Source organism: Grampus griseus (genome assembly GCF_964374135.1).
Source record: "Grampus griseus genome assembly, chromosome: 21".
Taxonomy (NCBI): Eukaryota; Metazoa; Chordata; class Mammalia; order Artiodactyla; family Delphinidae; genus Grampus; species Grampus griseus.
The window spans coordinates 33,360,148-33,386,130 of NC_139015.1; the positions used below are offsets into that span (position 1 = coordinate 33,360,148).

Genomic DNA, 25,983 nt, shown 5'->3' on the forward strand with positions numbered 1-25,983 from the left:
AAGGGCTGCAGCCTGTGAATTATTGTGAAGCGATGGGGAGTTACCCGAAACCCACTGGTAAGCTGGAACACCAGATGTGGATGGCTGTGGCTCACGACAGGAACTGAAGACACTGAGAGATGTTGAGGTGCGTGCGTGTGTTTTGTGCGTTCCTACGCAGCGCGGCTCAGCTGGGTGCATTTTTCCGCATTCACCTAGTGTTTTTCCAGAATGAAGTTACGCATAAACAAACGTGGACGTCTAGCACGGGCACCCCCGGGGGCCTGTAAAAGCACAGAGCGCTGGCCCCAGCCCCGTCTGGGATGGAGCCCAGAATTCGCACTCCTGACAAGTTCCCTGGAGCCGTGAAGCGTCGGCACCTGGTCTGAGGACCGCCCTTTGGAAGCACGGCCTTGCGCTGAGCGGGAGCTTTCTGCTGCGTCTAGATCGTACAAGTCCTCTCCGCACCGGCACCCGCACCCGGCTGCGCGTCCGGACTAAACACGTCACCGCCCTTACGCGCTGGCAGAGAAGCAGCCGCCACAGGAGCCGGCCGGGGGCGCCGGCGCTGCTTCCGGGTGCGCTCCGACACTGGCTTTGCGTTCCGGCGACCGACCTCCGGGTGCGCGGCGGCGGGAGGACGACACTAGGGCGCACCCTCGCGCTGGTCCTGCTGGGCGCGCTTCCGGCCGCGCAGGCGCAGGAGGCCGCGAGCCAGACCGGGAACCGGGACTGCAGGTAGGGGCGGCGGGCCGGGGGAGGGGTCGGCAGGTAGGGGCGGCGGGCGGCCGCGGGGGTAGCTGGGCTGCGTCTTGCCCGGCGCCCGAGCTGGACTTGAGCCGACGGACACGCCGCCGGGACAGGCTTCAGCTCCTGCCTCTGTTGGTGCCGCGCTGCCACCGCCTCCAGGTCTGGAATCGTCTGCTGCCCCTTTTTAAAAAGCAGGGTTAAGCCGTGTTCTTTGGTGGTCTTGTCTTCTCCACCCTTGCTTGACCTTTACTAAAGAACCTTAAGGCTAAGCAGGCATCCGGAATATTTAAAATAATTAGTGTACCTGTGCTTTGTTGGCAAAATGGGATTCTAACCAAAATTGTATGGGCGGGGGGGGAGCACTAATTCATCATTTCTTCTCTGGTTGGTTGTGTAAATTATTCTGTAGCTGGTAAAAACCAATTTTGTTCCATTGCTTTTCTTTCTTTTTAAATTAAGCTGTGAGTGTATAGCAGTGGGAACCACTTTTTTCCTGTTGCCAGTTTTTTCGTATTGTCAGAAATCCTTTGTGTCTAAACAGTGCCTGAATTTCTCCTACCCACCTGGACCTTTAATCGTTATTTCTTAATTTGTAGAAGCTTTCAGTGTCGTTTTGCTTATTTCTGGGCGAGAACATTTCCTCAGCCTTACAGCCTCTTCCCTAACTCTGGGCAACATACTACAGAAATATGCCTTTAAAAGAAAAAGGAGGGGACTTCCCTGGTGGTCCAGTAGTAGAGAATCCTCCTTACAATGCAGGGGATGCGCGTTCGATCCCTGGTCAGGGAACTAAGATCCCACATGCCGCGGGGCAACTAAGCCCGCACACCACAGCTGGAGAGCCTTCTTGCCGCAAAGTGCAAAGCCCACACGTCCTGGAGCCTGGGCACCACAACTAGAAAGACGCCCGCGGCCGCAATGAAAGATCCTGCATGCCACAACTAAGACCCGATGCAGCCAAAAACAAATTAAGTAAATAATAAATCTTTAAAAAAAAGACCATAAGGTGATAGAGTGGGTGAATGACTTCTTTAAGAAGTGGGTGGGACTTCCCTGATGGCACAGTGGTTAAGAATCTGCCAGCCAACGCAGGGGACACGGGTTCGAGCCCTGGTCCGGGAAGATCCCACATGCCGCAGAGTAACTAAGCCCACATGCCACAACTACTGAGCCCCTGCTCCGCAACAAGGGAAGCCACCACAATGAGAAGCCCGGGCATTGCAACAAAGAGTAGCCCCTGCTTGCCGCAACTAGATGAAGCCCGTGCGCAGCAATGAAAACCCAACGCAGCCAAAAATAAATAAAATGATTTTTTAAAAAAGACCCTGTGTAAACCTTCCACATGTACACAGGAAGTGTGTGCAAACCTGAATCACCAATCCAAAAGAGTGAAGTAGAGCGTCATGTATCTGCTTCGATAAACCTCAAAAACATAATGCTGGGCTTTTAAAAATGCAAGTCATAAGAGGACTTTGTGTCCTGCATCCCCGATACAGAGGGATTCTACGCCATTTTAGATGAGGGACTTGAGCATCCGCAGATGTTGGTTTTCGCACGGGGTCCTGGAACCAATCCCCTGCGGTTACTGAGGGACGAACAGTACAACACTGCTTGTATTAATATAAAGTTTGAAAACATACGTGTATTATGTGTTGTTATTTATGGGTACATACTCATGTGGTGAGAATAAAAAGCACGCATGGAAATTATTAAAGTTCAGCTTGCACCCCCACGTCACGTGTGTTAACACAGATGTCTGGGCTCCACCTCAGAGTTTCTGGTGCAGTAGGTGTGGGGCAAGGACTTAAGAACCTGCATTTCTCAGAAGTTCCAGGTGGTGCTGCGGCAGGTACAGGGACCACAGTTTGAGAACTACTGACATACCAACTTGAGGATGGGGACTGTTTCTTGGGATGGAGCAGAATAGGACTGCGAGGGGCCCCTGGCTTCAACCATGTTTGTAATAGGTTATTTCTTTAACAAGGGGATGCAGTATTACTTGACAAAGCTGGATGGGTGCTCATGATCTTACGTTTTAACTTTCTTTATGCTTGAAACATTTCAGGAAAGAAAAAAGATCCTAGTCGGTGAGGAAAATGGATTGGAAAAGAGAAAGCAGTGGGAGAGTGCGTAGGAAAGCGTTGCAGAAGCCCAGGAAGGTGATGCTTAGACCAGGGCGGGGGAACGGGGGCGGGGGGATCGGGTGTGAGCAGATTTGGGAGCTTTGCAGAGACAAGTGACTGTCGGTGGTGACTGGTTGGTCTAGTGGCTACGGGGAGGGAAGAATCAAGTCACCTGGTTGTGTGCCCGTCACAGAGGGGAACCCTGTGGAGTGGGCATGCTGGCGACCGGAGAGACAGAATTCAGGTATGGATGTTGCAGACCTTGAGAGGCCAACTGAGCGAAGTGTAGGAGAAAGAGCCAGGCCACAGAAGAGACCTGAAACAATCGGCGTGTACACAGCCGCCAGAGCCACATGCGGGGACGAGACCGCGTGGAAGGCGTGGAATGGAAGGGGGGCCCACGACATCCAGAGGGATGCCGTCACCTAAGCTGGGCTGGCTGGCTGCTCCCCGCCACCCATTCTTGTACAGCCTGTGAGCTGAGGATGCGTTTCACTTTTTTAAATGTTGGGGGGAAAATCAAAAGAACATGTGGCATGTGAAATTCGAATCTCAGCTTCCATGAACAGTTTTGTCGGGGCACAGTCATGCTCGCTCACTTGTGTAGCATGGCCTGGCTGCTGCTGACGACGAGATGAAATAACTCTGACAGTTACCTGGTCGCTCGGCACCACTGCTTCTCACCCCGCTCATCACGGTGCCGTGGCCACTCGATTCCCGCTTCTGGCCCCTAAACCTGAACATTTGCTGTCTGATCCTTTGCAGAAAATAGTTCTCTGCTCCCTGACCTCAGGTCTAAGTTGACACACTCTTGGTCACTTTAAATGCTACAGAGGAGAGATGGCCGTGGTTTTGCCCATTTCTTTAAGGTCACCTTCTAAGAATCAGGCGTCGGTGGAAGAAGCTCAAGAGACCATGAGGCCTGAGTGGTGAACGTTGTCATCATGTCCACAGGAGTCCTGGAAGATGCCTGGAGGGAGAGAGGTGGAGAGAAAGATGTGGGCCCGGAATCTCGGTGAGGAAGGTGAGCAGACAACTCCCTGCAGCATTGCTGGACGTTGCTGACAGGACTCAGGTGGCGGGTGAGCATGTGGCATCGTCTCGAGAAAGGAGCTGTTAAATGAGGCTGGAGCAGTCGAGTAGAGCCAGGGTCTCTCGAGCACCTCGTCATGACGGCAGGGATGAGCAAAGCAGCGTGTTCTCTTCTCATTAGGAAGAGTACACTGACCCGTAGAAGGGTCCATTACTTCTAAAATTCCCTGCTCAGCAGAAGAGTGTCACTCCTGACCCTTCACCTGCAGCCTTGTCACTGGAAGAATACAGTTGTCACTCACTGAGATTGTGAACACTGAAAACAGCAGATTTGAGGGGAAGAGTTGAGTTTGGGAAGTTGTTTTTTTTTTTAAAGGTTTCCCTTTTCTGTTTTTTTTTTAAAGGTTTCCCTTTTCTTTTTTTTTTTTTAGATTTGGGGGTAGGAGTTTATTAATTAATTTATTTATTTTTGCTGTGTTGGGTCTTGGTTTCTGTGCGAGGGCTTTCTCTAGTTGTGGCAAGCAGGGGCCACTCTTCATCGCGGTGCGCGGGCCTCTCACTATCACGGCCTCTCTTGTTGTGGAGCACAGGCTCCAGACGCCAGGCTCAGTAATTGTGGCACACGGGCTTAGTTGCTCCGCGGCATGTGGGATCCTCCCAGACCAGGGCTCGAACCTGTGTCCCCTGCATTGGCAGGCAGATTCTCAGCCACTGCGCCACCAGGGAAGCCCAGGAAGTATTTTTATATTTTAATGTTGAGATTTTATATATACATAAAAATACATACCACGTCTTCTTTATCCATTCCTCTGTCGATCGACACTTAGGTTGCTTCCATGTCTATTTATATGGTAAATAGAACTGCAGTCAGCATTGGGGTGCATGTAACTTTTCGAATTAGTGGGTTTTTTTTTTTTGCTGAATATATACCCACAAGTGGGATTGCTGGATTATATGGTAGTTCTAATTTTAGTTTTTTGAGGGACCTTCACACTGTTCTCCATAGTGGCTGCACCAATTTACATTCCCACCAACAGTGCAGGAGGGTTCCCTTTTCTCCACACCCTCTCCAGCATTTATTGTCTCTTGTCTTTTTGATGATGGCCATTCTGACAGGTGTGAGGTGATATCTCATTATGGTTTTAATTTGCATTTCTGATGATTAACAATGCTGAGCATCTTTTCATATGTTGGCCGTTCATATTGTCTTTGGAAAAATGTCTATTCAGGTTTTCTGATCACTCAGCCATAAGAAAGAATGAAATTCTGCTATTTGTAACAACATGGATGGACCTAGAGAGTATTATGCTTAGTGAAATAAGTCAGAGAAAGACTAATACCGTATGATGTCACTTATATGTGGAATCTAAAAATAAAACCAACAAATGTATATAGCAAAACAGAAACAGATATATAGAGAACAAACCAGTGGTTACCAGTGGGGAGAGGGAAGAGAGGGGGCAAGGTAGAGGTATGGGATTAAGGGTTACAAACTCCTATGTATAGAATAGGTAAGCAACAAGGATAATTGTACGACACAGGGAATACAGCCATTGTTTTGTAATACAGTAAGTCCCCTACACATGGACCTTCAAGTTGCGAGCTTTCAAAGATGCGAACCTATGTTCCATCATCGTCAGGCGTGAGTGAAATGGCAGCTTGCCCTCCGTCTCCTATTGCTGACAATCCTTCAGCTCTGCCATCTCCCACCTTCTCTCCCTCCTCCAGTCAGTAACTCTTCTTGCCTATTCACTCGATGCCAGCCCCTGTGTGCCAGCTGTTGTACTGTACTACTGTACTTTTCAGGGTACTGTACTGTAAGATTAAAAATGTTTTCTGTATTTTTTGTGTTTGTTTTTTATGTATTATTTGTGTGAAAAGTATTATAAACCTATTACAGTACAGTGCTATAGCCGATTGTGTTAGTTTGGTACCTAGGCTAACTTTGTTGGGCTTAACGAACACTATCTTGGAATGGAACTCGTTCGTAGGTAGTGGACGTGCTGTAGCTTTAGATGGAATATAATCTAGAAAAATACTGAATCACTATGTTGTACACCTGAAACTAATACAATATTGTAAGTCAACTATAATTCAATTTAAAAATTAGGTTGAGATATATTTTACAGGCTATAGATTTGCTATTTTAAAGTGTACAGTTAATGATTTTTAGTATATTCACAAGGTTGTGCAACCGTCACCACTAATTCCAGAACATTATCATCCAAAAAGAAATCCTGTCACATCAACTACCTCTCCCCATGTCCGCCTCCACCCAGGCCCTGGCAACCACTGATCTACTTGCTGTCTCTGGACTTCCCTGTTCTGGAGTTTTATATAAATGGAATCATATGCTATTTCCCTTAGTTAATTTTCCTGAGAATAATGTTTTCAATGCATGTTGCAGCATGTATTAGTGCTTTATTCCTTTTAATGGCTGAATACTATGTCATTGTGTGGACACATCACGTTCTGTTTATCCAGGCATCATCTGATGGACATTTAGGTTGCTTTCACTATTTGGCTGTTATGAATAATGCTGCTGTGAACATTCATGTACAAGTGTTTGCACGAATGTATGTTTTCAGTTCTCTTGGGTAGATACCGAGCAGTAGATTTGGTGGTAACTCTGTGTTTAACCTTTGAGGACTTCAGACTGTTTTCCACATTGGCTGCTCCATTTTGCATTGTCACCAGCAATGTATGAGGGTTTCCCATCCACACTTGTTACCGCCTGGTTTTTTGATTATAGCCATCCTAGAGGATGTGAGGTGGGATCTTGTCGTTTTGGTGTGTGTTTCCCTGGTGACTATTAAAGTTGAGCATCTTTTCATGTGCCTGTTGGCCATCTGTATATCTTCTTCGGAGAAATGTCTGTTCAAGTCCTTTGCCCGTTTTTAAATTGAGTTATTTGTCTTTTTATTGTGGAGGAGAAATATTATTTTTGAGTTGTCCACCAGACTCCAAGTAGAGGTGTCAGGAAGGCAGGTGTGGAGTTCTGGGGAGGCTGGGACTGGGCTTCACACCTGGAGCTCAGCGGATGGGCATGGAGATCTCCCCACCCCGGGAACGAGGGTGGGGGCCAGGTCCCAGCTGCAAGTGGTTTCCTGGGAGCCGAGTGCAGAGCGTTTTCAGGAGGAGGGAGGGAGTGGTCAGCCAGGCCAGGTGCTGCCGAGGGGCCAGGCCTGCACGTTGGCTGTTGAGCTTTGGCACAGGGTCTGTGCCGTCAGTGGTGTCCCGTGTGCCCCAGTGCTGTGGTTAAGCCAGCGCACAGTGGTACAGCCACGTCGCTCGTCGGGGTAGTGATGCTCCCTGCGCGTGGCAACCAGCATCCGCCCCAGGCACCCTGAGTGTCCCGCTCCCGATGTCCAGGTCCCTCCCCACCCTCCACCGAGGCAACCGGGTGGTAACGCCTGCCTCCACCCCGGGCCTCGCACCTGCTCCCGGACGGGAGCCCACTGGATGGTGAGCGCCCCTGCCTCACCGTGGTGTTCACCTGTGCGCCCGCCCGTCTCCCTCTGGTCGTGTTGCCCTGCGTTCTCATCAGTGCTCGTTCTGGGTTCCCGCTGGGGCCTCCCACCCTGGGGCACCTTTCACACCTTTGCTTCTTAAAAACATCAGGGGGCTTTTGAGTACCTTGCAAGGAACATCCCAACCCCTCAGAGTCCCAGCCATACCCCGACCCCAGCTTCTCTCCTGTCCACCTCCTGCCCCAACCCCACTGGACTCACAAAGCCACAGTTTGCTTTCATCTTACTAACTGTTCAGTGCGTATCTACTCAGCGCAGACAGCTGCAGGGAGACAGAGACAAAGTCAGACCCAAGACTCCCTTCTGCTCGAAGCTGTAATAGGAAGCAACGATTCTGGGAGGAGCTGGCATCGAGCGTTTGGTGCAAGGCTGCTCTCAAACCCTCTCTGATCCTCACGGTGACCCTGAGGCCCGGGAGGCTGTGTCACCCTCAGTCCTTCCTGAAGTAAGATGGACCGTGACTACTCCCTGTTTCCCTGTTTTAGGAGCTCGCAGAAGCCAGCGCCATGGAGACGAGGCCCCAGGAGGGCAGGAAAGGGCCCCCGCCCAGGGACGTGCCCCCGATGGTGGGACTGCTGCTGTCCATGGCCCTCATGAACGCCCTCCTCTACCTGTGCCTCGACTGGCTCTTCATCTCGCCCCGGCGCTCCACGGAGGACCCCACACGCTGTCCCTACGGCCACTTCAGGATGGGGCCGACGAGCAACTGCTCCCCGTGGCTGTCCTGCGAGCAGCTGAGGACAGAAGTGAGGCAGATGAAGCGTGTCGGGGAAGGAGCCGTGAAGAGAGTGAGTCCCTGGCTCACCGCCCGGGGCAGCGAGTGGCCCAGCGGGAGGGGGGCTGGCATCGTGTGGCCGCCAGTGCCTCCAGCTGGGACATTATCCTATAGAGGGAGGCGAAGGAAGGAAGCGTCTAGATGCACCAAGGAGTACTCTGCTTCACTGTTGACAGTAATAGAAAACTAGAAGTCATAACTACAGGGCAGTGGTTAAGTTATGGTCCAACCACTTGTAGAATATTCTACAGCCAGTAAGTGTAGTTAGGAACCCTCTGCGGCAACGTGCAAAAGCTCTCATTATGATAAGTAGAAAAGCAAAATAGAAAACTGTGCAATATGCAGTTTTCATCTGCAAGATCATATATGGAGAAAAATATTAAAATGATAGAAAGTGTGTTATGGTGAAGGAAGATTTGGGGCAGTTTTTTTCGTTCTTATTTTTCAAACTCTATAGTGGCATTATATTGATTAAAAATTTTTTATTTTAAAAAGAGAAAGCAAAGGGGCGAATTCAGTTCTCACGTAGAAGCTTCCAGAGCCCCGTCTCATGGGCTGCATTTCCGCAGTGGTTGCACTGAGACAGGGTGACTCCAGAAGCCAGTGAAGGGTGTTGAACAGGACAGACCCTCTGTGAGGACGCAGCGAGTGACGGCAGGGCTGCAGCTGGATAGACAGCTGCGTCCCTGAATGGGGAAAGGATTCACCTTGAAGGAGGGAGTCAGAGGGAAGAAGGGAGGGGAATTAATGTGAGGTGAAACCATGAAGCCAGGTGACGGGAAGGTAACGGGTTTCTTCAGATTCGCCCGCTCATTGTAGTGGGTGCTCATTGTAGTGGGTGCTGACCTCCACCCCGCCCCTCCTGGCGCCCCGACTTCAGTAACTCCTCGGGGCCTCGGTGGGCTGATCCCACTGCTGGGGGTGCAGCAGTGGACAGAAGCCCTTGAAGCCGGCTGGGGAGTCAGACAGTCAAGAAGACAAGAAACAGGTGCGTAGGAAGCTGTGTTAGTGACGTGCTCTGAGCCAGTGGGGCAAGGGAAGAGCCGCTGGCTTGTTACTCCAGGTGGTCAGAATGGTGTGGTACTTGGGCACAGCAGACGCCCCTGGGTGGGATGTGCCTGCTTGTCCAGGACCAGAGGCAGGATGCGAGGAAGGCGTCAGAGGTGAGGGTGCCCCAGGGGTGCTGGCCGCAGGCACCACCTCGGGCAGCGTGAGTGGAGGGGAGGACTGCTGGCCTGTGTGCAGAGCGGACCCGGCCGGGCTCGTGGGGAGTTTGGTGACAGGTGGCTACAGCTCGACATGAGTGTCAGCGCCGGACACGGTAAGAAATCAGTGAGTTCTGGTTGTATCTTAAAGGTGGGGGCGGTAGGACGTCCCAGTAGACTGGACGTGGGGTGTAAGGGAGGGGATGACGGAGGCACCCGGCTGGGGCAGCAGGGAGGACAGGGTCTGCGTCACCTGCTCAGGGAGGCCTTGTGAGTGTGTGAGGTGACCGTCCTGAGCCGTTCAGGTGGCCAGGCAGGGACACGGGCAGTCGGGTGTACGAGTCTGGCACTCGGGGGCGGGGATGGAGATTTGGGGGTGTTGACAGCATTGGGCTAAGCGGTCACCAGGGAGGGGAGCAGTAGAGGACTCACAGCCAGGTAATTTCTGTCTCCTTCGGAGAGGGACCCTGAGGGCTGCCCGCTTGCTTCCATGCTGCTGTGCTCGCTCAGAACATTTTTGGAATTTTTTTTGGAATTGCTTTTTACCCTGAAGGATGTTTCTGAGTAGCTTCGATGGTGGCAGATTATTGTTTGAGGACAGATTTGATTTTACGGAACCTCACAGATGACACCCAGCCCACTAGATTCAACAATGTGGAATGTGGTTTGTTTGTTAAGGTAAAGGGCTGTTACACTGAGATTTTGTTTCTTTGGCTGAAACTTGCCCTTGGGTCACAGGTGTTCTGAGCGCAAGATGTCAGCTCCACTGGGAGCCCCATCTGTCCTGCCCCGTTGGGACCCCAGGGCCTGTGCATGGTCCAGCCCAGGGCAGTCCCCTGACCCTCTGTGTAGGCACCTACTCCCACAATCCTGCCACCCCGCCTACGTGGGCATCCCTCCTCTCTGGCACCCGTTCTGGGGGCATAGTTTCTCAATAGGAATTTCTGTGACCAAAGTTCCTGACATCCCTGTCTGACCTCCACCCCGCCCCTCCTGGCGCCCCGGCTTCAGTAACTCCTCGGGGCCTCGGTGGGCTGATCTCACCCCCTTCTCCCTCTCCCACCTGTCTGCATTCCGACTCACCCAGCAGCAGATTCTGCTGCTGTGTCCTCGTCACTCTGGCGCAGACACTGGCAACATCTCCCTGCATCTCTGTCTCCATCCTGCCTGGCGGGGAAAGCCCCACACCCGGTTGACGCCAGCTGTGTATCTGCACTTGGGCAGCTGTCCTGGAGGCAGAGAGGAACGTCACAACCCTGCCATTCCGGCGCGACCACAAACCTCAGCACAGCCCAGGGGTCAGGCTCTTTTCCCTTAGCTACTTTTTCCTCCCATTCTCTGAGACAGACGTTTCCTTTAACAACCCCCTCGTTGTTTCCTTAGACGTTTCCTTAGCTGGTGATCTTGCTACTAAGATGTTGTGAAAACAGAAGCCACCCAGAGGCCCTGTCCTCATCTGCCCACCCGACCTACAAACCTTCCAGCTCCGGGGTCGTCCCTGACTGCTCACAAGTTCCCTTTAAATGATTCCCCCTTCCCTACATCATCGCTCTTCCCCACTCTGAAGGTGGTCCCTACCGGCTACACACAAACGCTCGCGCTTTCAAAGAGAAAACCCTCTTCCCGTGATTCCCTGTTGCTTCCCCTCTGCTTCCTCCTCACCCATCCACCCTTCCATCCTCCTCCTGAGAGGCTCCCAAACACCAACCTCCAGGGAGACACTCTCACCCAGCTTCCCGCTGACCCCTGGCCAGATGTTGCTCTGCCTGCCTCTCACTTGACCTTTCCTGCAGCCCGGGCTCCTTGACTTTCTGGTTTTCCTCCCCTGGGCAGCCCTTCCTATTTACTCTCCCCTTGGCTTCTCCTGTTCGCTCTTCTTGCCTCAAGCAGCGGTTCTTAGCCCAGAGGCGAGGCTACTCCTCAGGGGACGTTTAGCAATGAGTAGAGACCCCAATGTGGCTGTCACAGCTGGGCGTGGGGAAGTGACACGGGCGTCCAGTGGGCAGACACCAGGGGCGCTGCTGACCACCCTGCCACGCGGGGACGGCCCCATCCCCAGCAGGTGGCTGCGCGGCCCGAGGTGGCCCTGGTGCTGAGGCTGAGAAACCTTATTCCTCCCGGTGGCTTCCAGGGTCCCCTTCTTTTTCTTCTTGGGATGCACTCTTAGGTGATTTAATCTATCCATTGCTCTAAATGCATTTTATGGGCTGGCGACCCCCAGCTTGATACCTGCAGCCCGTCCCTCTCCCCTGAGCTTCAGGTCTGTGTATCCACCTGTACTTGACCTGTCTACTTGGAAGTCTCTTGAGAATCTAAGTGTGACCAAGGTGGAACTCCTGGTAATTTCCCCTCTGAAGCCCATTCTTCCCCAGCCCTCCTGTCTCAGTAAATGCCAGCACTCCGCCCAGTGGCGCCGGCCAGACCAGGGAGTCAGCTTGCATCCTCTCACCCCCTCCCCCTGACTAGGCCAAGAGCAAGTTCCATCAGGTATGTTTTCAAAACATTTCCCAACTTGTTGGGTAACCCCTGTGTCCCTGGCCTTGGAACCGGCCTCCCTGCCCACCTGTGCCCTTCCCCAAGCCCCAGGCAGGCGTCTTGCAGACACACTTCAGACCACACATGTCCCTTCCTTAAAACCCACAGCATCCTTAGGAAAAACCCCAAACCCGGGCCCTACCTTCCTCCTAAACTCACCCAGACCAGTCCGGGTCCTCACCCCACCCTGCCACCACCCTGCCCTTTCTTTTGTTCCTTGATCAGACAAGCCCTTTCTCACCTCGGGGCCTTTCCCAGCCTGAAATCTCTTCCTCCCCATCTGCCCGACTCCTCATGTCCAGATCTCAGCTCAGATGTCACTTCTCTGAGAGGCTTTCCCTGACATCCCTCTCTAAACCCATCTCACCCCCTGCCGTGGACCCTCCCATCTGGCATCTGGTTTGTTGTCTCATATAAATGCAAGCTTCCTGAGGGCACAGACACCAGTTACCTGTGTGTCCTCAGCACCTAGCCCGTGGCTGGTTCATAGAGCAAGTCTAGCCCGTGGCAGGTTCATAGAGCAAATTTTAGGGGCCTGAACACAAAGGCTCATTGCTGAATCCACATAAAAAAAAATACTGGCTTATCTTTGACAGTTTCCTCACTATACAAGCACACCACCCTCCCCCCTTTCCCCAGGCTGTGTTTCTGGTTTGTGTTTGGAATTGCTGGGGCCACAGATCTTTTCCTGCAGCTGGTTTGGGGGCAAGGCCGACTGCCCCCCTGCTTTTCCTTTTCTGCCCTTTGATTATGAACGCAGCACATCCAGCTCGGATGTTCGAAGGAGCTGGAGCCCAGGGTGAAGGCCCTTCACCTGCCCCTCCCCGCTGTCCCGTCTGACGCCTGCAGGTGACAGTGGGTTCAGCCCTTTTGGATTTTTAAACCCAAGATGAACGGACAGGTACGTTTTCTGCCAGCCGCTCAAGGACAGCAGCGGCCACGTCTCAGGGCTGCCTGTTTTCTGAACCACAGACTTGGGCAGCAGTGCTCGTGAGGAGGAAGGGCTGCAGTAGAACCGGTGCTTCTGGGGGCGGACACTCCACCGTGCTTTGCGGACACCAGGCACCATCCCGGCCACTCGTGTCCACCTGGGGGAGCGGAGGTGGTGCGGCCCCGTGCAGCATCTGTGTACTTAGCCGCACAACCCTCCAGCAGAGTTTTCTCGGTTACGTTGTTTTTCCTTTAAAATTAAGGTATGGTATGTTAAAAAGCCGTAACATTTGAGTTGGCTCCCATCAGAAGAATGGATTCAGCCCTTACTCTGTCGCCCTCTCGTTTTGTGTAACCCTTAGAAGGGCCGTGTGTGATCTGTTTTTACTGTGGAAGGCTGGCGGGAGCGCAGGCGTGGCATGAAATAGCAGCGTCCGCCCCTCGGTCTCCCCTGCAGGCTCCACCTCCTCATCCTCTTAGCCTTGGACTTCTCTGTGCGCACTGCCAGCGTGGCCTCGTCCAGCCCCGTATCTTTATCCCCTGAACGAACTCTGGACTTTTCTATCCCCTGCCTACCCCGCATCTTGGATGTTGAATGTCTTCTCAGCCTGAGTGTGTCACAGACCATCCCCTTAGCCGGCTCCTCCTTCACCGCCCCCATCACCCTAAGGACAACCCCATCCGTCCAGCTGCTTACACCACAACCCGGGAGGCATCCTTTGTTTTTGGTTTTGTATTTAATTTTTCTTTTATATTGGAGTCGAGTTGATATACAATGCTGTGTTAGCTTCAGATGTACAGCACAGTGAGTCAGTTATACATATACATGTATCCACTCTTTTTCAGATTCTTTTCCCATATAGTCATTACAGAGTATTGAGTAGAGTTCCCTGTGCGACACAGCAGGTCCTTGTTGATTATCTGTCTTGTATATAGTAGTGTGTATATGTTCATCCCAAACTCCTAATTTATCCCTCCCCGCCCAGGGAGGCACCCTTGTCATCCTGCTTTCTCCACAGCCACGTTCAGTCCCTCAGCAAGTTGCAGCGTCTCCACACGCAGGAGAGACCTGGAATTTGGCCGCTCCTCGGCTTCTTCCCGGCCCCCTCCCCGCCCAGGCCTCTGTGCCTGGTACCTGATTATCTCGGCAGCCTCCAGAGTGCGCTCTCTGCCTCCACACTTGCCCCTTCAGATGCTCTCACACAGCAGCCAGCTCCTCCGTGTAGGGTGCCCTGTCTCACGCTAGTCCTTTCGGCGACTGAAGGCCTCTCCCAGCCTCTGCTCCCCTCCCCCTGCTCAGACACTGCAGCCCGTGGACATATCCCACCCCAGGGCCTTTACCCTGCTGTCCTCCCCGCCTGGGACATGGTCCCAGATGCCACGTGGCTCCATGCTCCACCTCCTTCAGGCTCCTGTTCGAGCCTCACCCCAGTGAGAGCTTCCCCAAGCTAGTAAAGCTGTAAACCCTTCCCTGCTTAATTTTTCTCCAAAGCCTGTTTTACCTTCTAATGTACTTTACACACTTCCTATTTATTTTCTCTCTTGTCCGCCTCCTGCACTAGAATGTAAATTGCATATGGGCAGGGATTTATTTCAGTTTTTTTAATTGACATAAGTACTTGTTAAATGAATGAAGACATATTTGACATTGTACTACAGAAGACCACATAAGCTAATTATCTTCTAAAATTTGTCTTTACATTTGTAATAAAGGATCACATGAATAATATATAAAGAACTAGATATTAATAAGCACAAAGCAAACAACCCTAGAGAAAATACTCTGAAGGACAATGAACAGACTTTCCACAGAAGAAATACAGAAATGCCCAGAGGGTGAAAAGTGCTCAGTCTCATTAATAATCAGGGAAATACAGATTGGAACAGGAAAATGTTTTTCAACCATTAGATTGGCACAGATTACCAAGATTGGTAACGCCTAGTGTGGTTAAGGCTCTAGAACACAAGATTTATACACGATTGGTGAAAGTACATGTTGGTACTTTGAAGGGTCCTGATAGTACCTCGTCTTCATTCAGTGATGCGTCTACTTACCTAGCTTATAAAAGCACTTGCACATGTGCACAGAGATGTAAATATAAGACTATTCATTGCAGAATTGTTGTTACTAGGAAATAAATGGGAAATAGTTTAAATGTCTATCAAGTCTTTAAAAATAGATTACATAAGATCTTATTAAATGTTTATGTAAAATGATAGAGCTGTGTAGAAAAAAGAACCTAATCCATTCTGACAGCATCTGTTCCAAATTTTATGAATTTTTATTATATCATACTTTAGTTTTAAAAAAAAGAAATGATCATCTGTAAAACTGAAAATATACCAGTATAAGTAGTACACCCATACTGTGAAATATTCTGCAGCTTTAAGAATGACCTAGATCTATATATACATTACGGAAAGATTTCTGAGGCATCTGTTAAATGAAAAAAGCCACCTGCAATATATTTGTCATATTCCCACTTTACATAATAAACTCAAATGCTATTTTATAAATGGACATTAATACATGTAAACGCATAGAGAAACTTCTGGGAGGTTGCCAGCCAAATAGTTAGCTAGTTTCCTTTGGGTTGGGAGTAAATGCAGAGGAAGGAGTTCTACTCCTTCTGTATTTGAACTTCTACCAAGAAAAGTATTCATGATTATTTTTATAACTAAAAAAAAAAAGGTAAAGTTGGTTTCTGAGAAATGATTCTTAACCTTTAACTTGCAAATATGTAATATTGGAGGCTTCAGATATTTGTGAGAGATCCCAGAGACTAATACTACTTAATAATAAGTAGTAGTTAATCTTTCATTTATCTGAGGCACAAAAATGGATTTGTCATAAACGAGGGTTCAGGAGGAAGTCACGAGGCCTGTGCTGAACGTCTCCCGCGTTTCTTGTTGAATAAATGCGTAAACCGTGGCAGCTTCTCTAAAGTGATTACTGTTTTGTATGAAAAATGGGCCTGGGCACCAAAGCCGTCTGCTAGTGCTGGTGCCGACACAAGCAGGAGGGGAGCCCAAGGGAGTGATGGGCTCAACAGAAGCGGGGTTTTTGTTTTGTTTTGTTTTGTTTTGTTTTGTTTTACGGTACGCGGGCCTCTCACTGTTGTGGCCTCTCCCGCTGCGGAGCACAGGCTCCGGACGCGCAGGCTCAGCGGCCATGGCTCACGGGCCCAGCCACTCCGCGGCATGTGGGAATCTTCCCGGCCCAGGGCACGAACCCGTGTCCCCTGCATCGGCAGGCGGACTCTCAACCACTGCGCCACCAGGGAAGCCCAGAAACAGGATTTTTATATTGGAGTCAGAGATCAAATACAGTGCTGGTGCAGATCTATGGAGAGAATAAAATGTGTTCTGTATAAAAATAAATAAAATATATATTCATGAAACTTACAGTGACTGTAGCAGCCAGAGAAATATGGCTTCTTAATAGAAATTATCCGTAGTGAAATTTCTCAAATTCGGGTTTTTGAGAAGGTCTTGAAAGATTTCTCTTTTGAATAAACGGTCAACAGCAGTTAAAGGGTTTTTCCATAAGGAACCTCCGTTCTCAGGCCCAAAATAAATCTTCACAGTCCTCTAGCCCACCTCCATTTGAAATAGTAGTTTTTAGTTCTTTAAAAAAATGTTTTAAAATATAAAAGTAATATATATTCATTCTGGAAAAGTTATACCAAAAGATATGAAGGAAAAAAAAAAGCATATAAAGAGAACAGCAAAAATCCTTCGATTCCTATGTAATTTTGCCTTGTTTTATGCAGTTAGAACAATGGTATGAAAACACTTTGTATCCTTTTCATTTGTAACGTGACTTTTATCTGTGAAAACCCTATCAGGGTCTGCATTTTGCTGAGCCCTGTAACCTTCCTTGAGTGGTCCTGCATAACCGGACTGCTCCCGGATTTTTGATGGATGGATAACTTCCAGTTATGCTTTTATAAATAATGCCATATTTTTATTCTTAGAGCTTTTTAGGTATTTCAGATTGTTGCCTTAGATAGATTGTAGATTTTAATGTTAAAGGCTCTTGATAAATATGCCCCAAGTTGCTTTCTTAAGCTTTATTTTAACAATGAAGAAGAGGAAGCCAGAGGGACACAGCCCACGGAGTCAGGAGCCACCTGGTGCGGTGGAGTCCTGACCTGGATCCTGTTGTCTCTTCTGCAACCTTCTGCCTTCCCTTTGGGGACTCGAGCAGAAGATCAGTGGTTCTTATTTCTTTTTTTCTCCATACCACTTTATTTATTTATCTGTTTATTTATCTATGTATGTATGTATGTATGTATCTATCTATCTATCTAAGCCGCAGAGCTCACAGATCTTAGTTCCCTGAGCAGGGATTGAACCCCGGGCCCATGACAGTGAAAGCGCAGAGTCCTAACCACTGGACTGCCAGGGAATTCCCCTGTGGTTCTTCTTTGCCAGCTGATAGAAATAGGAATCCACGGCTGTGCGGTACAGCGGCTCCTCTGCCAGCTGTGTGCCAGGACAGCAGGTCCAGTGTGTGCCACTTCAGCTCCTGCTGTTACAGCTGAAGTCACAAAACCACGGACCGTGTAAAAATGTGTTCCTTACGTAGAGTCGTTCCTGTTTGTGGTTTGCTCTGACACCTTTTAAAGCGAATGGTGGCGTTGTGTGTGATGGGCTGGCTGGGCTCGGTCCCTGTGTGGGGTTTTCCAGCTCTCCACTTTTCCAGCCTTCTCTCACCACTTTTCCAGCCTTCTCCCGCCCCACCCCACCCCCGCTTTGTGCTGCCCTGCTTTGGTCTGTCTGCTACTCCCTGCCTTTGTTCGTGCCGTCCCCTCTCCTGGGAGTGCCCCCCATTCTCCACAGCTGGCCTGCGAGCCCCGTCATCCCACAGACCAGCTTCCAGGACATTCCCGTGGGCTCTCCAGACAGCCCTCAGCACCCGGACCAGCTGCCCAGCCTCCTCCGCGCTGGGCCTTCGCGCTGACAGGGCATTTGCCTCACCCGGCATCTGGTCCTGCTTATTAGCAAGTCTTTGGAACAGTCTGTGCCTCGCTAATGTCTGTGTCCTCTGCACCACGTCTGACACTGAGAGGCATTTGCCGGGTTGCTTCCTGGCTCACCAGCTGACAAGGGTTCCGGGTTGACGTTCTCTGTGGCTGTGTTCCAGGTGTTTCTGTCCGAGTGGAAGGAACGCAAGGTGGCTTTGTCGCGGCTCACCAGGCTGGAGGTAAGAGACGACTTCCTGCACGGACTGCGGATGCTGAAGTCGTTGCAGAGTGAGCACGTTGTCACGCTGCTGGGCTACTGTGAGGATGACAACAGCATCCTCACCGAGTACCACCCCTTAGGCTCCCTGAGCAGCCTGGAGACGACGCTGAACCTCTCCAAGTACCGGAGCACGAACACATGGCAGCACAGGCTGCAGCTGGCCCTGGGCTACGTGGCCATCATCGACTTCCTGCACCGTAGCCCCCTGGGCACGCTGGTCATGTGCGACTCCAGCGACCTGCCCAAGACGCTGTCCCAGTACCTGCTGACCGCCAACTTCAGCATTGTGCTCAACGACCTGGACGCCCTGCCCCTGGTGAACCGCAGCACCGGGGCCCTGGTGAAGTGCGGCCACCGGGAGCTTCGCGGGGACTTCGTGGCCCCAGAGCAGCTGTGGCCCTACGGAGAGGACGTGCCTTTTCACGACGACCTCATGCCCGCGTATGATGAGAAGATCGACATCTGGAAGATTCCAGATGTCTCCAGTTTCCTTCTGGGGCATGTAGAAGGGAGCGACATGGTCCGATTCCACTTGTTTGATATTCACAAGGCGTGTAAGAGCCAGACGCCTGCAGAGAGACCCACCGCTCAGGACGTCCTGGACACTTACCAGAAGGTTTTGAATCTACTCAGAGACACCGCGACATCTCAGACAAGAGAGATGCTGTAAAAACCAGTGCAGTCGGTGAGGTATGGGAGTCAAGGATCGGATGGAAGAGTTACAGTGGTTCCGCTCTGATGGTGAGGTTTTTGCTGCTTTGACCCGTGGTTCTTCCATCCGCGTGCACAAGTGAGCGGCTCCCTATCCTGGCCGCCTGGCAGGAGTTACTAAGTCAGAGCAAATTGGGCTTGATGGGAGCCTGGCTTCAGGCGAAGGTGCAGAGAAGCAGTGAGTCTGGCCAGTATCTGAAGGAAGTAACAAAAATGGAGCTACAAAGAGGCTTCCCTAACACCTAAATGTGTAAGCTTGTAAGAAATGTGTGTAGAGAGGTTTTTAAATTGCAGTGTACGGAAGAAACGAGCAGTAGTACTCGCTTTTTTAGGTGAGTATTGCGGTGTATTTCACTGGTACTGATGAGGCATCTCTACCATTTCAAATGATTGCTCTGTGAAGCTCCCGTGCCATTCCCTTCCCAGCGAGCTTGCACGTTCTTTGAAATTTTGAATGGATAAGGAACATTTAAAATATCAAGTATGATGGAGATTATGTTACTGCCTTGGATGGTGCTTGTGAAATTCCTACTTACCTTCCAGCTGGATTTTCTGTGTCCAGAATTAATTATTGTGAACATTTTATATCAACAGTATCTGTCACTCATTACTGGAAGGTGTCAAGCCCTTCCACTTGAGTTGCATGATTGAATCCTTCAAGTAGCTCTTTCCTTGGTCACTGTCATCCTTGTTTGCAGGGGATGATGGGTTTGGTGCATAGTCATCATCACCAGTAAGGGGGTTAAAGCTGACTGAGGGGCAGAGATGCTGTGCAGCCGGCTGCCTGCCCCTGGCTTGCACAGGCCTCACAGGCACTGGAGTCACAGGGAGCCGGGCCCTGACCCACAGGCTCTGACTCAGTCTGTCTGGGTGGAGTCCGAGAGTTTGCATTTCTTACTGGTTTCCAGGTGATTCTGGTGCTGCCAGTCTGGGGACCACATTTCGAGAACCACTGTGCTTAACTGTCAGGGAGGGCAACCGAGGCAGTGGGATAGGGAGTATTGTCAGTATTATCCCTATTCTACTGCCTGTGGTTGATCGGGTCCTGTGGGTCCTATGGTTCGTCAGAGACTACGCTTGCCCAGAGTATATTAACTGCTACTTTCTGTTATAAAAATGCTGCCAGAACCCACTAGGACGGCTGTAATCAGAAGGATGGACAGTAACAAGTGTTGGTGAGGATGTAGAGAACTGGAACCATCATACACTGCTGGTGGGAATGTCAAGTGTTCCAGCTGCTTTGGAAAACAGTCTGGCAGTTCCTCTAAAAGTTAAAATAGAGTTACCATGACCCAGCAGTTCCCCTCCCCAGTATTTACCTGAGAGAATTGAAAACATGGCCATAAAAGAACTTGTACATGAATGTTCATAGCAGCATTATTCGTGAGAGACAAAAGATGAAAATAACCCAAATGTCCATCCACTGGCGAATAGATAAAGAAAACAAAGAAAATGTGGTCCATCCATTCCATGAGGCGTTGTTCAGCCATAAAAAGGAAAGAAGTACTGATACATGCTCCGACATGGATGAATATGCTAAGTGAAAGAAGCTGTCACAAAAGACCACATTTGTATGATTTCATTTGTATGAAATGTCCAGAATCGACAAACCCATAGACAGAGAAAGTAAATCAGTAGTTTCTAGAGGCTGGCAGGGGCCTGGGGTTGAAGAATGGGGAGTGCTTGCTTGTGGGTACAGGGTTTCTTTGGGGGTGATGAAAATGTCCAGAAATGATGCAGTGGTGATGGTTGCACAACTCTGAATATACTAGGTAACACTGAATTGTACAAAAAGGGACAATTCTATGGTATGTGAATTATATCTCAATAAAGCTGGAAACCCCCCCCCCACCTCTGCCACAAGACCATGTACCTCTTATGACCCTTTTCACTTGATGTAGTAGTTACTGTGTGGAGTTGCTGATTTGAAATTACCCTATTCATGTTGTAATTCTGGTTTGAGGGTTTTCTTGGTTTGGTGACTTTGCATTGGGAGCAAAACATTGTTTCAAATGAATTTGTTTTTAAATATTGATGATAGAGCTAAAATGAACAGCATGGTGTAAGGGAGGGGACGCTGTCAGGATCAGAAGACCTGAGTTATCATCCCAGCTCTGCCTCTGACTCATGTGTGGCCTCAGACAAACCCATTTCTAAATGAGAGAGTTGGTGAGAGGCATTTCCAACTTCTGCTCTGCCTCTGAGTTCTCCCTGATGCTTTACCATGCCAGTGCCGACACCAAACTGGCCCTGGCCCTTCAGGTTCAATCTTCAGTACCAACAGAACTGCAAAATCATAAGAGGAACTTACATGCTCACTAAAACCTAGGTGAGTTCATTGCCCACATATTCAGCAAAAGTATAATCAGGAGAAGAGGCAGATGAGGTGAGCCATTCTCAAAGCACAGCCCAGGATTTAGTGGTCTCTCTACTAACCTTATTCCAAGTTTTTTTTTTTTTTTAATCACCATGGGGACATCACTGGAGGTCCAGTGGTTAAGACTCTACACTTCCACTGCCAGGGGCAAGGGTTTGATCCCTGGTCAGGGAACTAAGATCCTGCATGCCACGTGGTGTGGCCAAAAAAAAGAAAAAAAATCATCACTACCATGTGGTTTATAGTGTGTTTTCTCTTTATCTCATGTGATGCTACAAACACCCCAAGCTTCGGAGAGCCTCCAGGGATTGTAAATCGTTCAGCAGAGACAGGACACGTGAGTGTTCTTAAAACGAGGCACATGAGGTGGGAGTGGGGTGGAAAGCTTATCTCACGCAGGATGTGTTAAAAAGGTCCTCTATGTATCCACCCTCCCCCCATTATTTTAAAAATAAATGTCAGTTTCAGTAATCACTATTCTCATATGACTTTTAATCATTTAACATAGGGGTCCCCAACCAGTACCAGTCTGTGGCCTGTTAGGAACCGGGCCGCACAGCAGGAGGTGAGCGGCGGGCAAGCGAAGCTCCATCTGTATTTACAGCCACTCCCCATTGCTTGCATTATCGCCTGAGCTCCACCTCCTGTCAGATCAACGGTGGCATTAGATTCTCATAGGAGCGCAAACCCTACTGTGAACTGTGCATGCGAGGGATCTAGGTTGCGCGCTCCTTATGAGAATCTGATGCCTGATGATCTGAGGTGGAGCTGAGGCAGTGATGCTAGCGCTGGGGAGCGGCTCTAAGTACAGATTATCATTAACAGAGAGGTTTGACTGCACAGAGACCATAATAAATCAATTGCTTGCAGACTCATATCAAAACCCTATGAGTGAGTGGTAAGTGAAAACTACGCTGCTTTTGGTGGCAGGCTTTATAGTGGCAAGTGAGTTGATGGTACTTCAATCGTACAGCTGCATCTGATGGCAGGCTCTAAGTCAGAATCCGACACTTATTTTAGTCTGTGTGTGGCCCGCCCATTATTTTATTTACCACTTCCATCCGTGCCTCTTTCCTGCACTGCACACTTGTCTCAGTCACAGTTTTGGTAAGCCTGCAAGCTAACCCTAGCCCACATGAGTAAAAAACAAACATCACTGGAGAGCTTCTTTGAAAAGGTGGAAAGACCCAATGATGAGACAACAGAAAACTCTAAGACTGCCAACAAAAAGAAAGCTGCATTTAGAAGAAAATGCCAAGAGTCCTACTTAAGTTACGGGTTCATTGCAACAGGTGATTCACATTCTCCAAGCCTGCTTTGTATAATATGTGGCGATTGGCTATCCAATGAAAGCATGAAACCTTCAAAACAGCTTCACCGCATGGAGACCAAGCACCCTGCATTAAAAGACAAGTCTTTGGGGTTTTTCAAAAGAAAAAAAAATGAATACAAAGAACAGAAGTTCAATTATTGAAGTCTACCACTTCATCAAATGTGTCTGCACTGAGAGCATCATACTTAGTGGCTAACCACATTGCTAAAGCTAAGCCCTTTACTATTGGTAAAGAGTCGATCCTGCCTGCTGCGAAGGACATTGGTCGTGAACTTTTAGGAGAGGCTGCAGTTCAAAAGGTGGCACATGTTCCTCTTTTGGCTGGCACTGTAACTAGAAGAATTGATGAAATAGCAGAGGATATTGAGGCACAATTGTTAGAGAGGATTAGTGAGGCACCATGGTACGTAATCCAGGTTGACAAGTCTATCAATGTTGACAACAAGGCAGCAATGCTTGTCTTTGTGTAATATATTTTTCAGGAGGATGTGTATGAGGATATGTTATGTGCACTTTTGTTGCCAGCCAACATCACAGCTGCAGAACTATTAAAGTCTTTGAATGATTACATATCAGGAAAACTGAATTGGTCATTTTGTGTCGGTATATGCACGGACGGAGTGGCTGCCATGACTGGACGGCTTTCTGGTTTCACTACTCAGGTCCAAGAGGTCACTTCTGAATGTGAGTCTACGCACTTAGAGAAATGCTGGCTAGCTGAAAAATGTCACCTGAACTTAATTTTTTTTGTGTGGTACGTGGGCCTCTCACCATTGTGGCCTCTCCCGTTGTGGAGCACAGGCTCCGGATGCGCAGGCTCAGCGGCCATGGCTCACGGGCCCAGCTGCTCAGCGGCATGTGGGATCTTCCCGGACCGGGGCACGAACCCATGTCCCCTGCATCGGCAGGCGGACTCTCAACCACTGCGCCACCAGGGAAGCCCATCACCTGAACTTAACATTTTGAAGGATGTGATTAAAATTATCGACCACATTAAAATACACACCCTTAACTCACGTCTGTTCATGCAGCTCTGTGAGGAGATGGACACAGAGCACACACGTCTTTTCTTATTCACAGAGGTGAGATGGCTTTCTAAGGGTAGATCACTGGCCAGAGTTTTTGAGTTATGAGAGCCGCTCCAGAGATTTCTTTTAGAAAAACAGTCACCACTGGCAGCACATTTCAGTGACACGGAATGGGTCGCAAAACTTGCTTACTTGTGTGACGTATTCAACCTGCTCAAAGAAGTCAGTCTGTCACTTCAGGGGAGAAGGACAACTGTGTTCAAGTTGGCATTCAAAGCCAAACTGGAATTATGGGGGCGACGAGTGAACATTGGGATTTTTGACGTTTCAAACATTAGCAGAGATTTTGAAAGAGACTGAGCCAGGGCCTTCTTTCTCCCATCTGGTGCATGATTACCTGTCTCAGCTTTCAAAAGGGTTTGAGCATTACTTCCCAACCACAAAAGACCCCCGAACTGGGAACGAATGGATCCGCGACCCATATGTGAGTAAACCAGGTGAATCGACTTTGCCGGTGCTCGAAGAGGATCAGCTGCTTGAGATCACAAATGACGGTGGCCTTGAAAGTATGTTTGAGACAACTTCAAATCTCCATACATTCTGGATTAAAGTCAAGGCGGAATATCCTGAGGCTGCCACAAAAGCACTGAAAAGCCTGCTTCCATTTCCAACATCCTTTCTTTGTGAAGCAGGGTTTTCTGCAGTGACAGCAACCAAAACGAGATTATGGAGCAGACTGGACATAACACACTTCAAGTGTCACTGTCTCCCATCACCCCCAGATGGGACCATCTAGTTGCAGAAAAACAAGCTCAGAGCTTGCACTGATTCTGCATTATGGTGAGTTGTATAATTATTTCATTATATATTACAATGTAATAATAACAGAAATAAAGTGCACAATAAATGTAGTGCTCTTGAAACATCCGAACACCATCCCCCCCGGCCCTGGTCTGTGGAAAAATTGTCTTCTATGAAACCGGTCTCTGGTGCCAAAGAGGTTGGGGACCGGTGATTTAATGGTAATTTAAAATGTGAAACCAAGTCATCCCCAGTGTTCTGTATAACTCACCTACACACACACCTAACCCATGGCTGGATCCCTGTGCACACCCCAGAAGGTGGTGAGAGTGAACCTTTGCAGATGCCTGGTGAGCACGTGCAGAAATCCTGACTCTGCAGGATTGGGAGAAAGTACACAGATTTGAACATTCAGCAGTGCCCAAGGGAAAGCAAACAGGAGGCTCTCAGCACTCAGCCTAGCTTTGTAGGATAAAGAGAAGGCAGAGAATCTTAAGAATTCCCCCTAGGAGGGATCAAGAAATATGAAACAGGTATATCAATAGAAAAGTTCTGGAAGAGCCTCAGAATCCCTGGTAGAACTGACAGAAGCTATTTCTCCTTCAAAGCCAATCACTAAAGACTGGAAGAGATGGCTGCCTCTTCACATGTGAAGATGGCCGTTCAACACTTCATGGGACATGAAAAATAAAGGAACATGATAATTCTTCAGTAACTGATCCCAAAGGAGTGGAGATCTGTGATTTGCCAGATAAGGAATTCAAATTAGTCGATATAAAGAAGCTCAGCAGGCTACAAGAAAACATGAAGACAATTCAATGAAATAAGAAAAATAATACATGAATAAAACAAGAAGTTTAACAGAGAGCTAGAACTCATAAAAGAGAGCCGAGCAAATTCTGGAGCTGAATGCTACAGCGAATGACATGAAAAATGCAATAGAGAGCAACAGCACAGTTGATCAAGCAGAAGAATCTCAGTAATACAGCAAGTTGAAGACATGTCATTTGTTCTCTATCTCAGTAAGACAGGAAGTTGAAGACAAATCATTTGAAATTATTCACTCAGGGAAGAACAAAGTAAAGGGAATGAAAACGAGTGAAGAAATCCTGCGTGAATTATGGATAACATCAAAAGAGACAGTCTAGGCACTATTGGAGTCCCAGAAGAAGAAGAAAGGGAAAAGGGGGCAGAAAGTTTACTTTAAAAAATAATGGCTTAGAACTCCCCAAATCTGGGGAGAGATTTGGACATTCAGGTTCACGAATAGGTCCCCCCAAAGATTGTTGAATCTTTTTGTTTTGAATCTTCTCTAAGACATTAAAATAAAGCTGTCTAAAAATCAAAGATAAAGAGAGAATTTTTAATGCAGCAAGAGAAAAAAAAAGTCCTCATATACAAGGGAACCCCCATAAAGCTATCAGAGAATTTCCCAACAGAAATCTTGCAGGCCAGGAGAGAGTGGAATGATATTCAAAGTGTTGAAAGAAAGCAACTGCCAACCTAGAATACTTTACCTAGCAAAGCTGTCCTCCAGAAAGGAAGGAGAGATAAACACTTTCCCAGACGAACAAAAGCTGAGGAAGGTCATCACCACTGGACATGCCTCACAAGAAATGCAGAA

At 49.0% G+C, this 25,983-nt stretch overlaps 1 protein-coding gene across 3 annotated transcripts; it reads left to right on the top strand.

Annotated features, from left to right (window-relative positions):
- The first annotated feature begins 677 nt into the window (after nt 1-677).
- Nucleotides 678-21,662, top strand: POMK (protein O-mannose kinase). Of its 3 annotated transcripts, XM_082680391.1 has the most exons (5): nt 687-717; nt 2,795-2,888; nt 3,807-3,876; nt 7,900-8,202; nt 18,009-21,662. In XM_082680391.1, exons 4-5 carry the CDS (start codon nt 7,921-7,923, stop codon nt 18,777-18,779), a joined length of 1,053 nt encoding a protein of 350 aa, XP_082536517.1. In that variant the 5' UTR covers nt 687-717; nt 2,795-2,888; nt 3,807-3,876; nt 7,900-7,920; the 3' UTR covers nt 18,780-21,662. The 3 variants fall into 3 exon arrangements, with proteins under 3 accessions (XP_082536518.1, XP_082536517.1, XP_082536516.1); XM_082680390.1 differs by lacking the exon at nt 687-717 and having other exon boundaries at nt 2,757-2,888; nt 3,722-3,876; XM_082680392.1 differs by lacking the exons at nt 2,795-2,888; nt 3,807-3,876 and having other exon boundaries at nt 678-717.
- Nucleotides 21,663-25,983: the final 4,321 nt, after the last annotated feature.

Coding starts and splice junctions, on each gene's coding strand:
- POMK (XM_082680392.1), top strand. CDS start 7,921: ATGGAGACGAGGCCCCAGGAGGGCAGGAAAGGGCCCCCGCCCAGGGAC. Junction 8,203..18,008: donor GGGAAGGAGCCGTGAAGAGA/GTGAGTCCCTGG, acceptor GCTGTGTTCCAG/GTGTTTCTGTCCGAGTGGAA.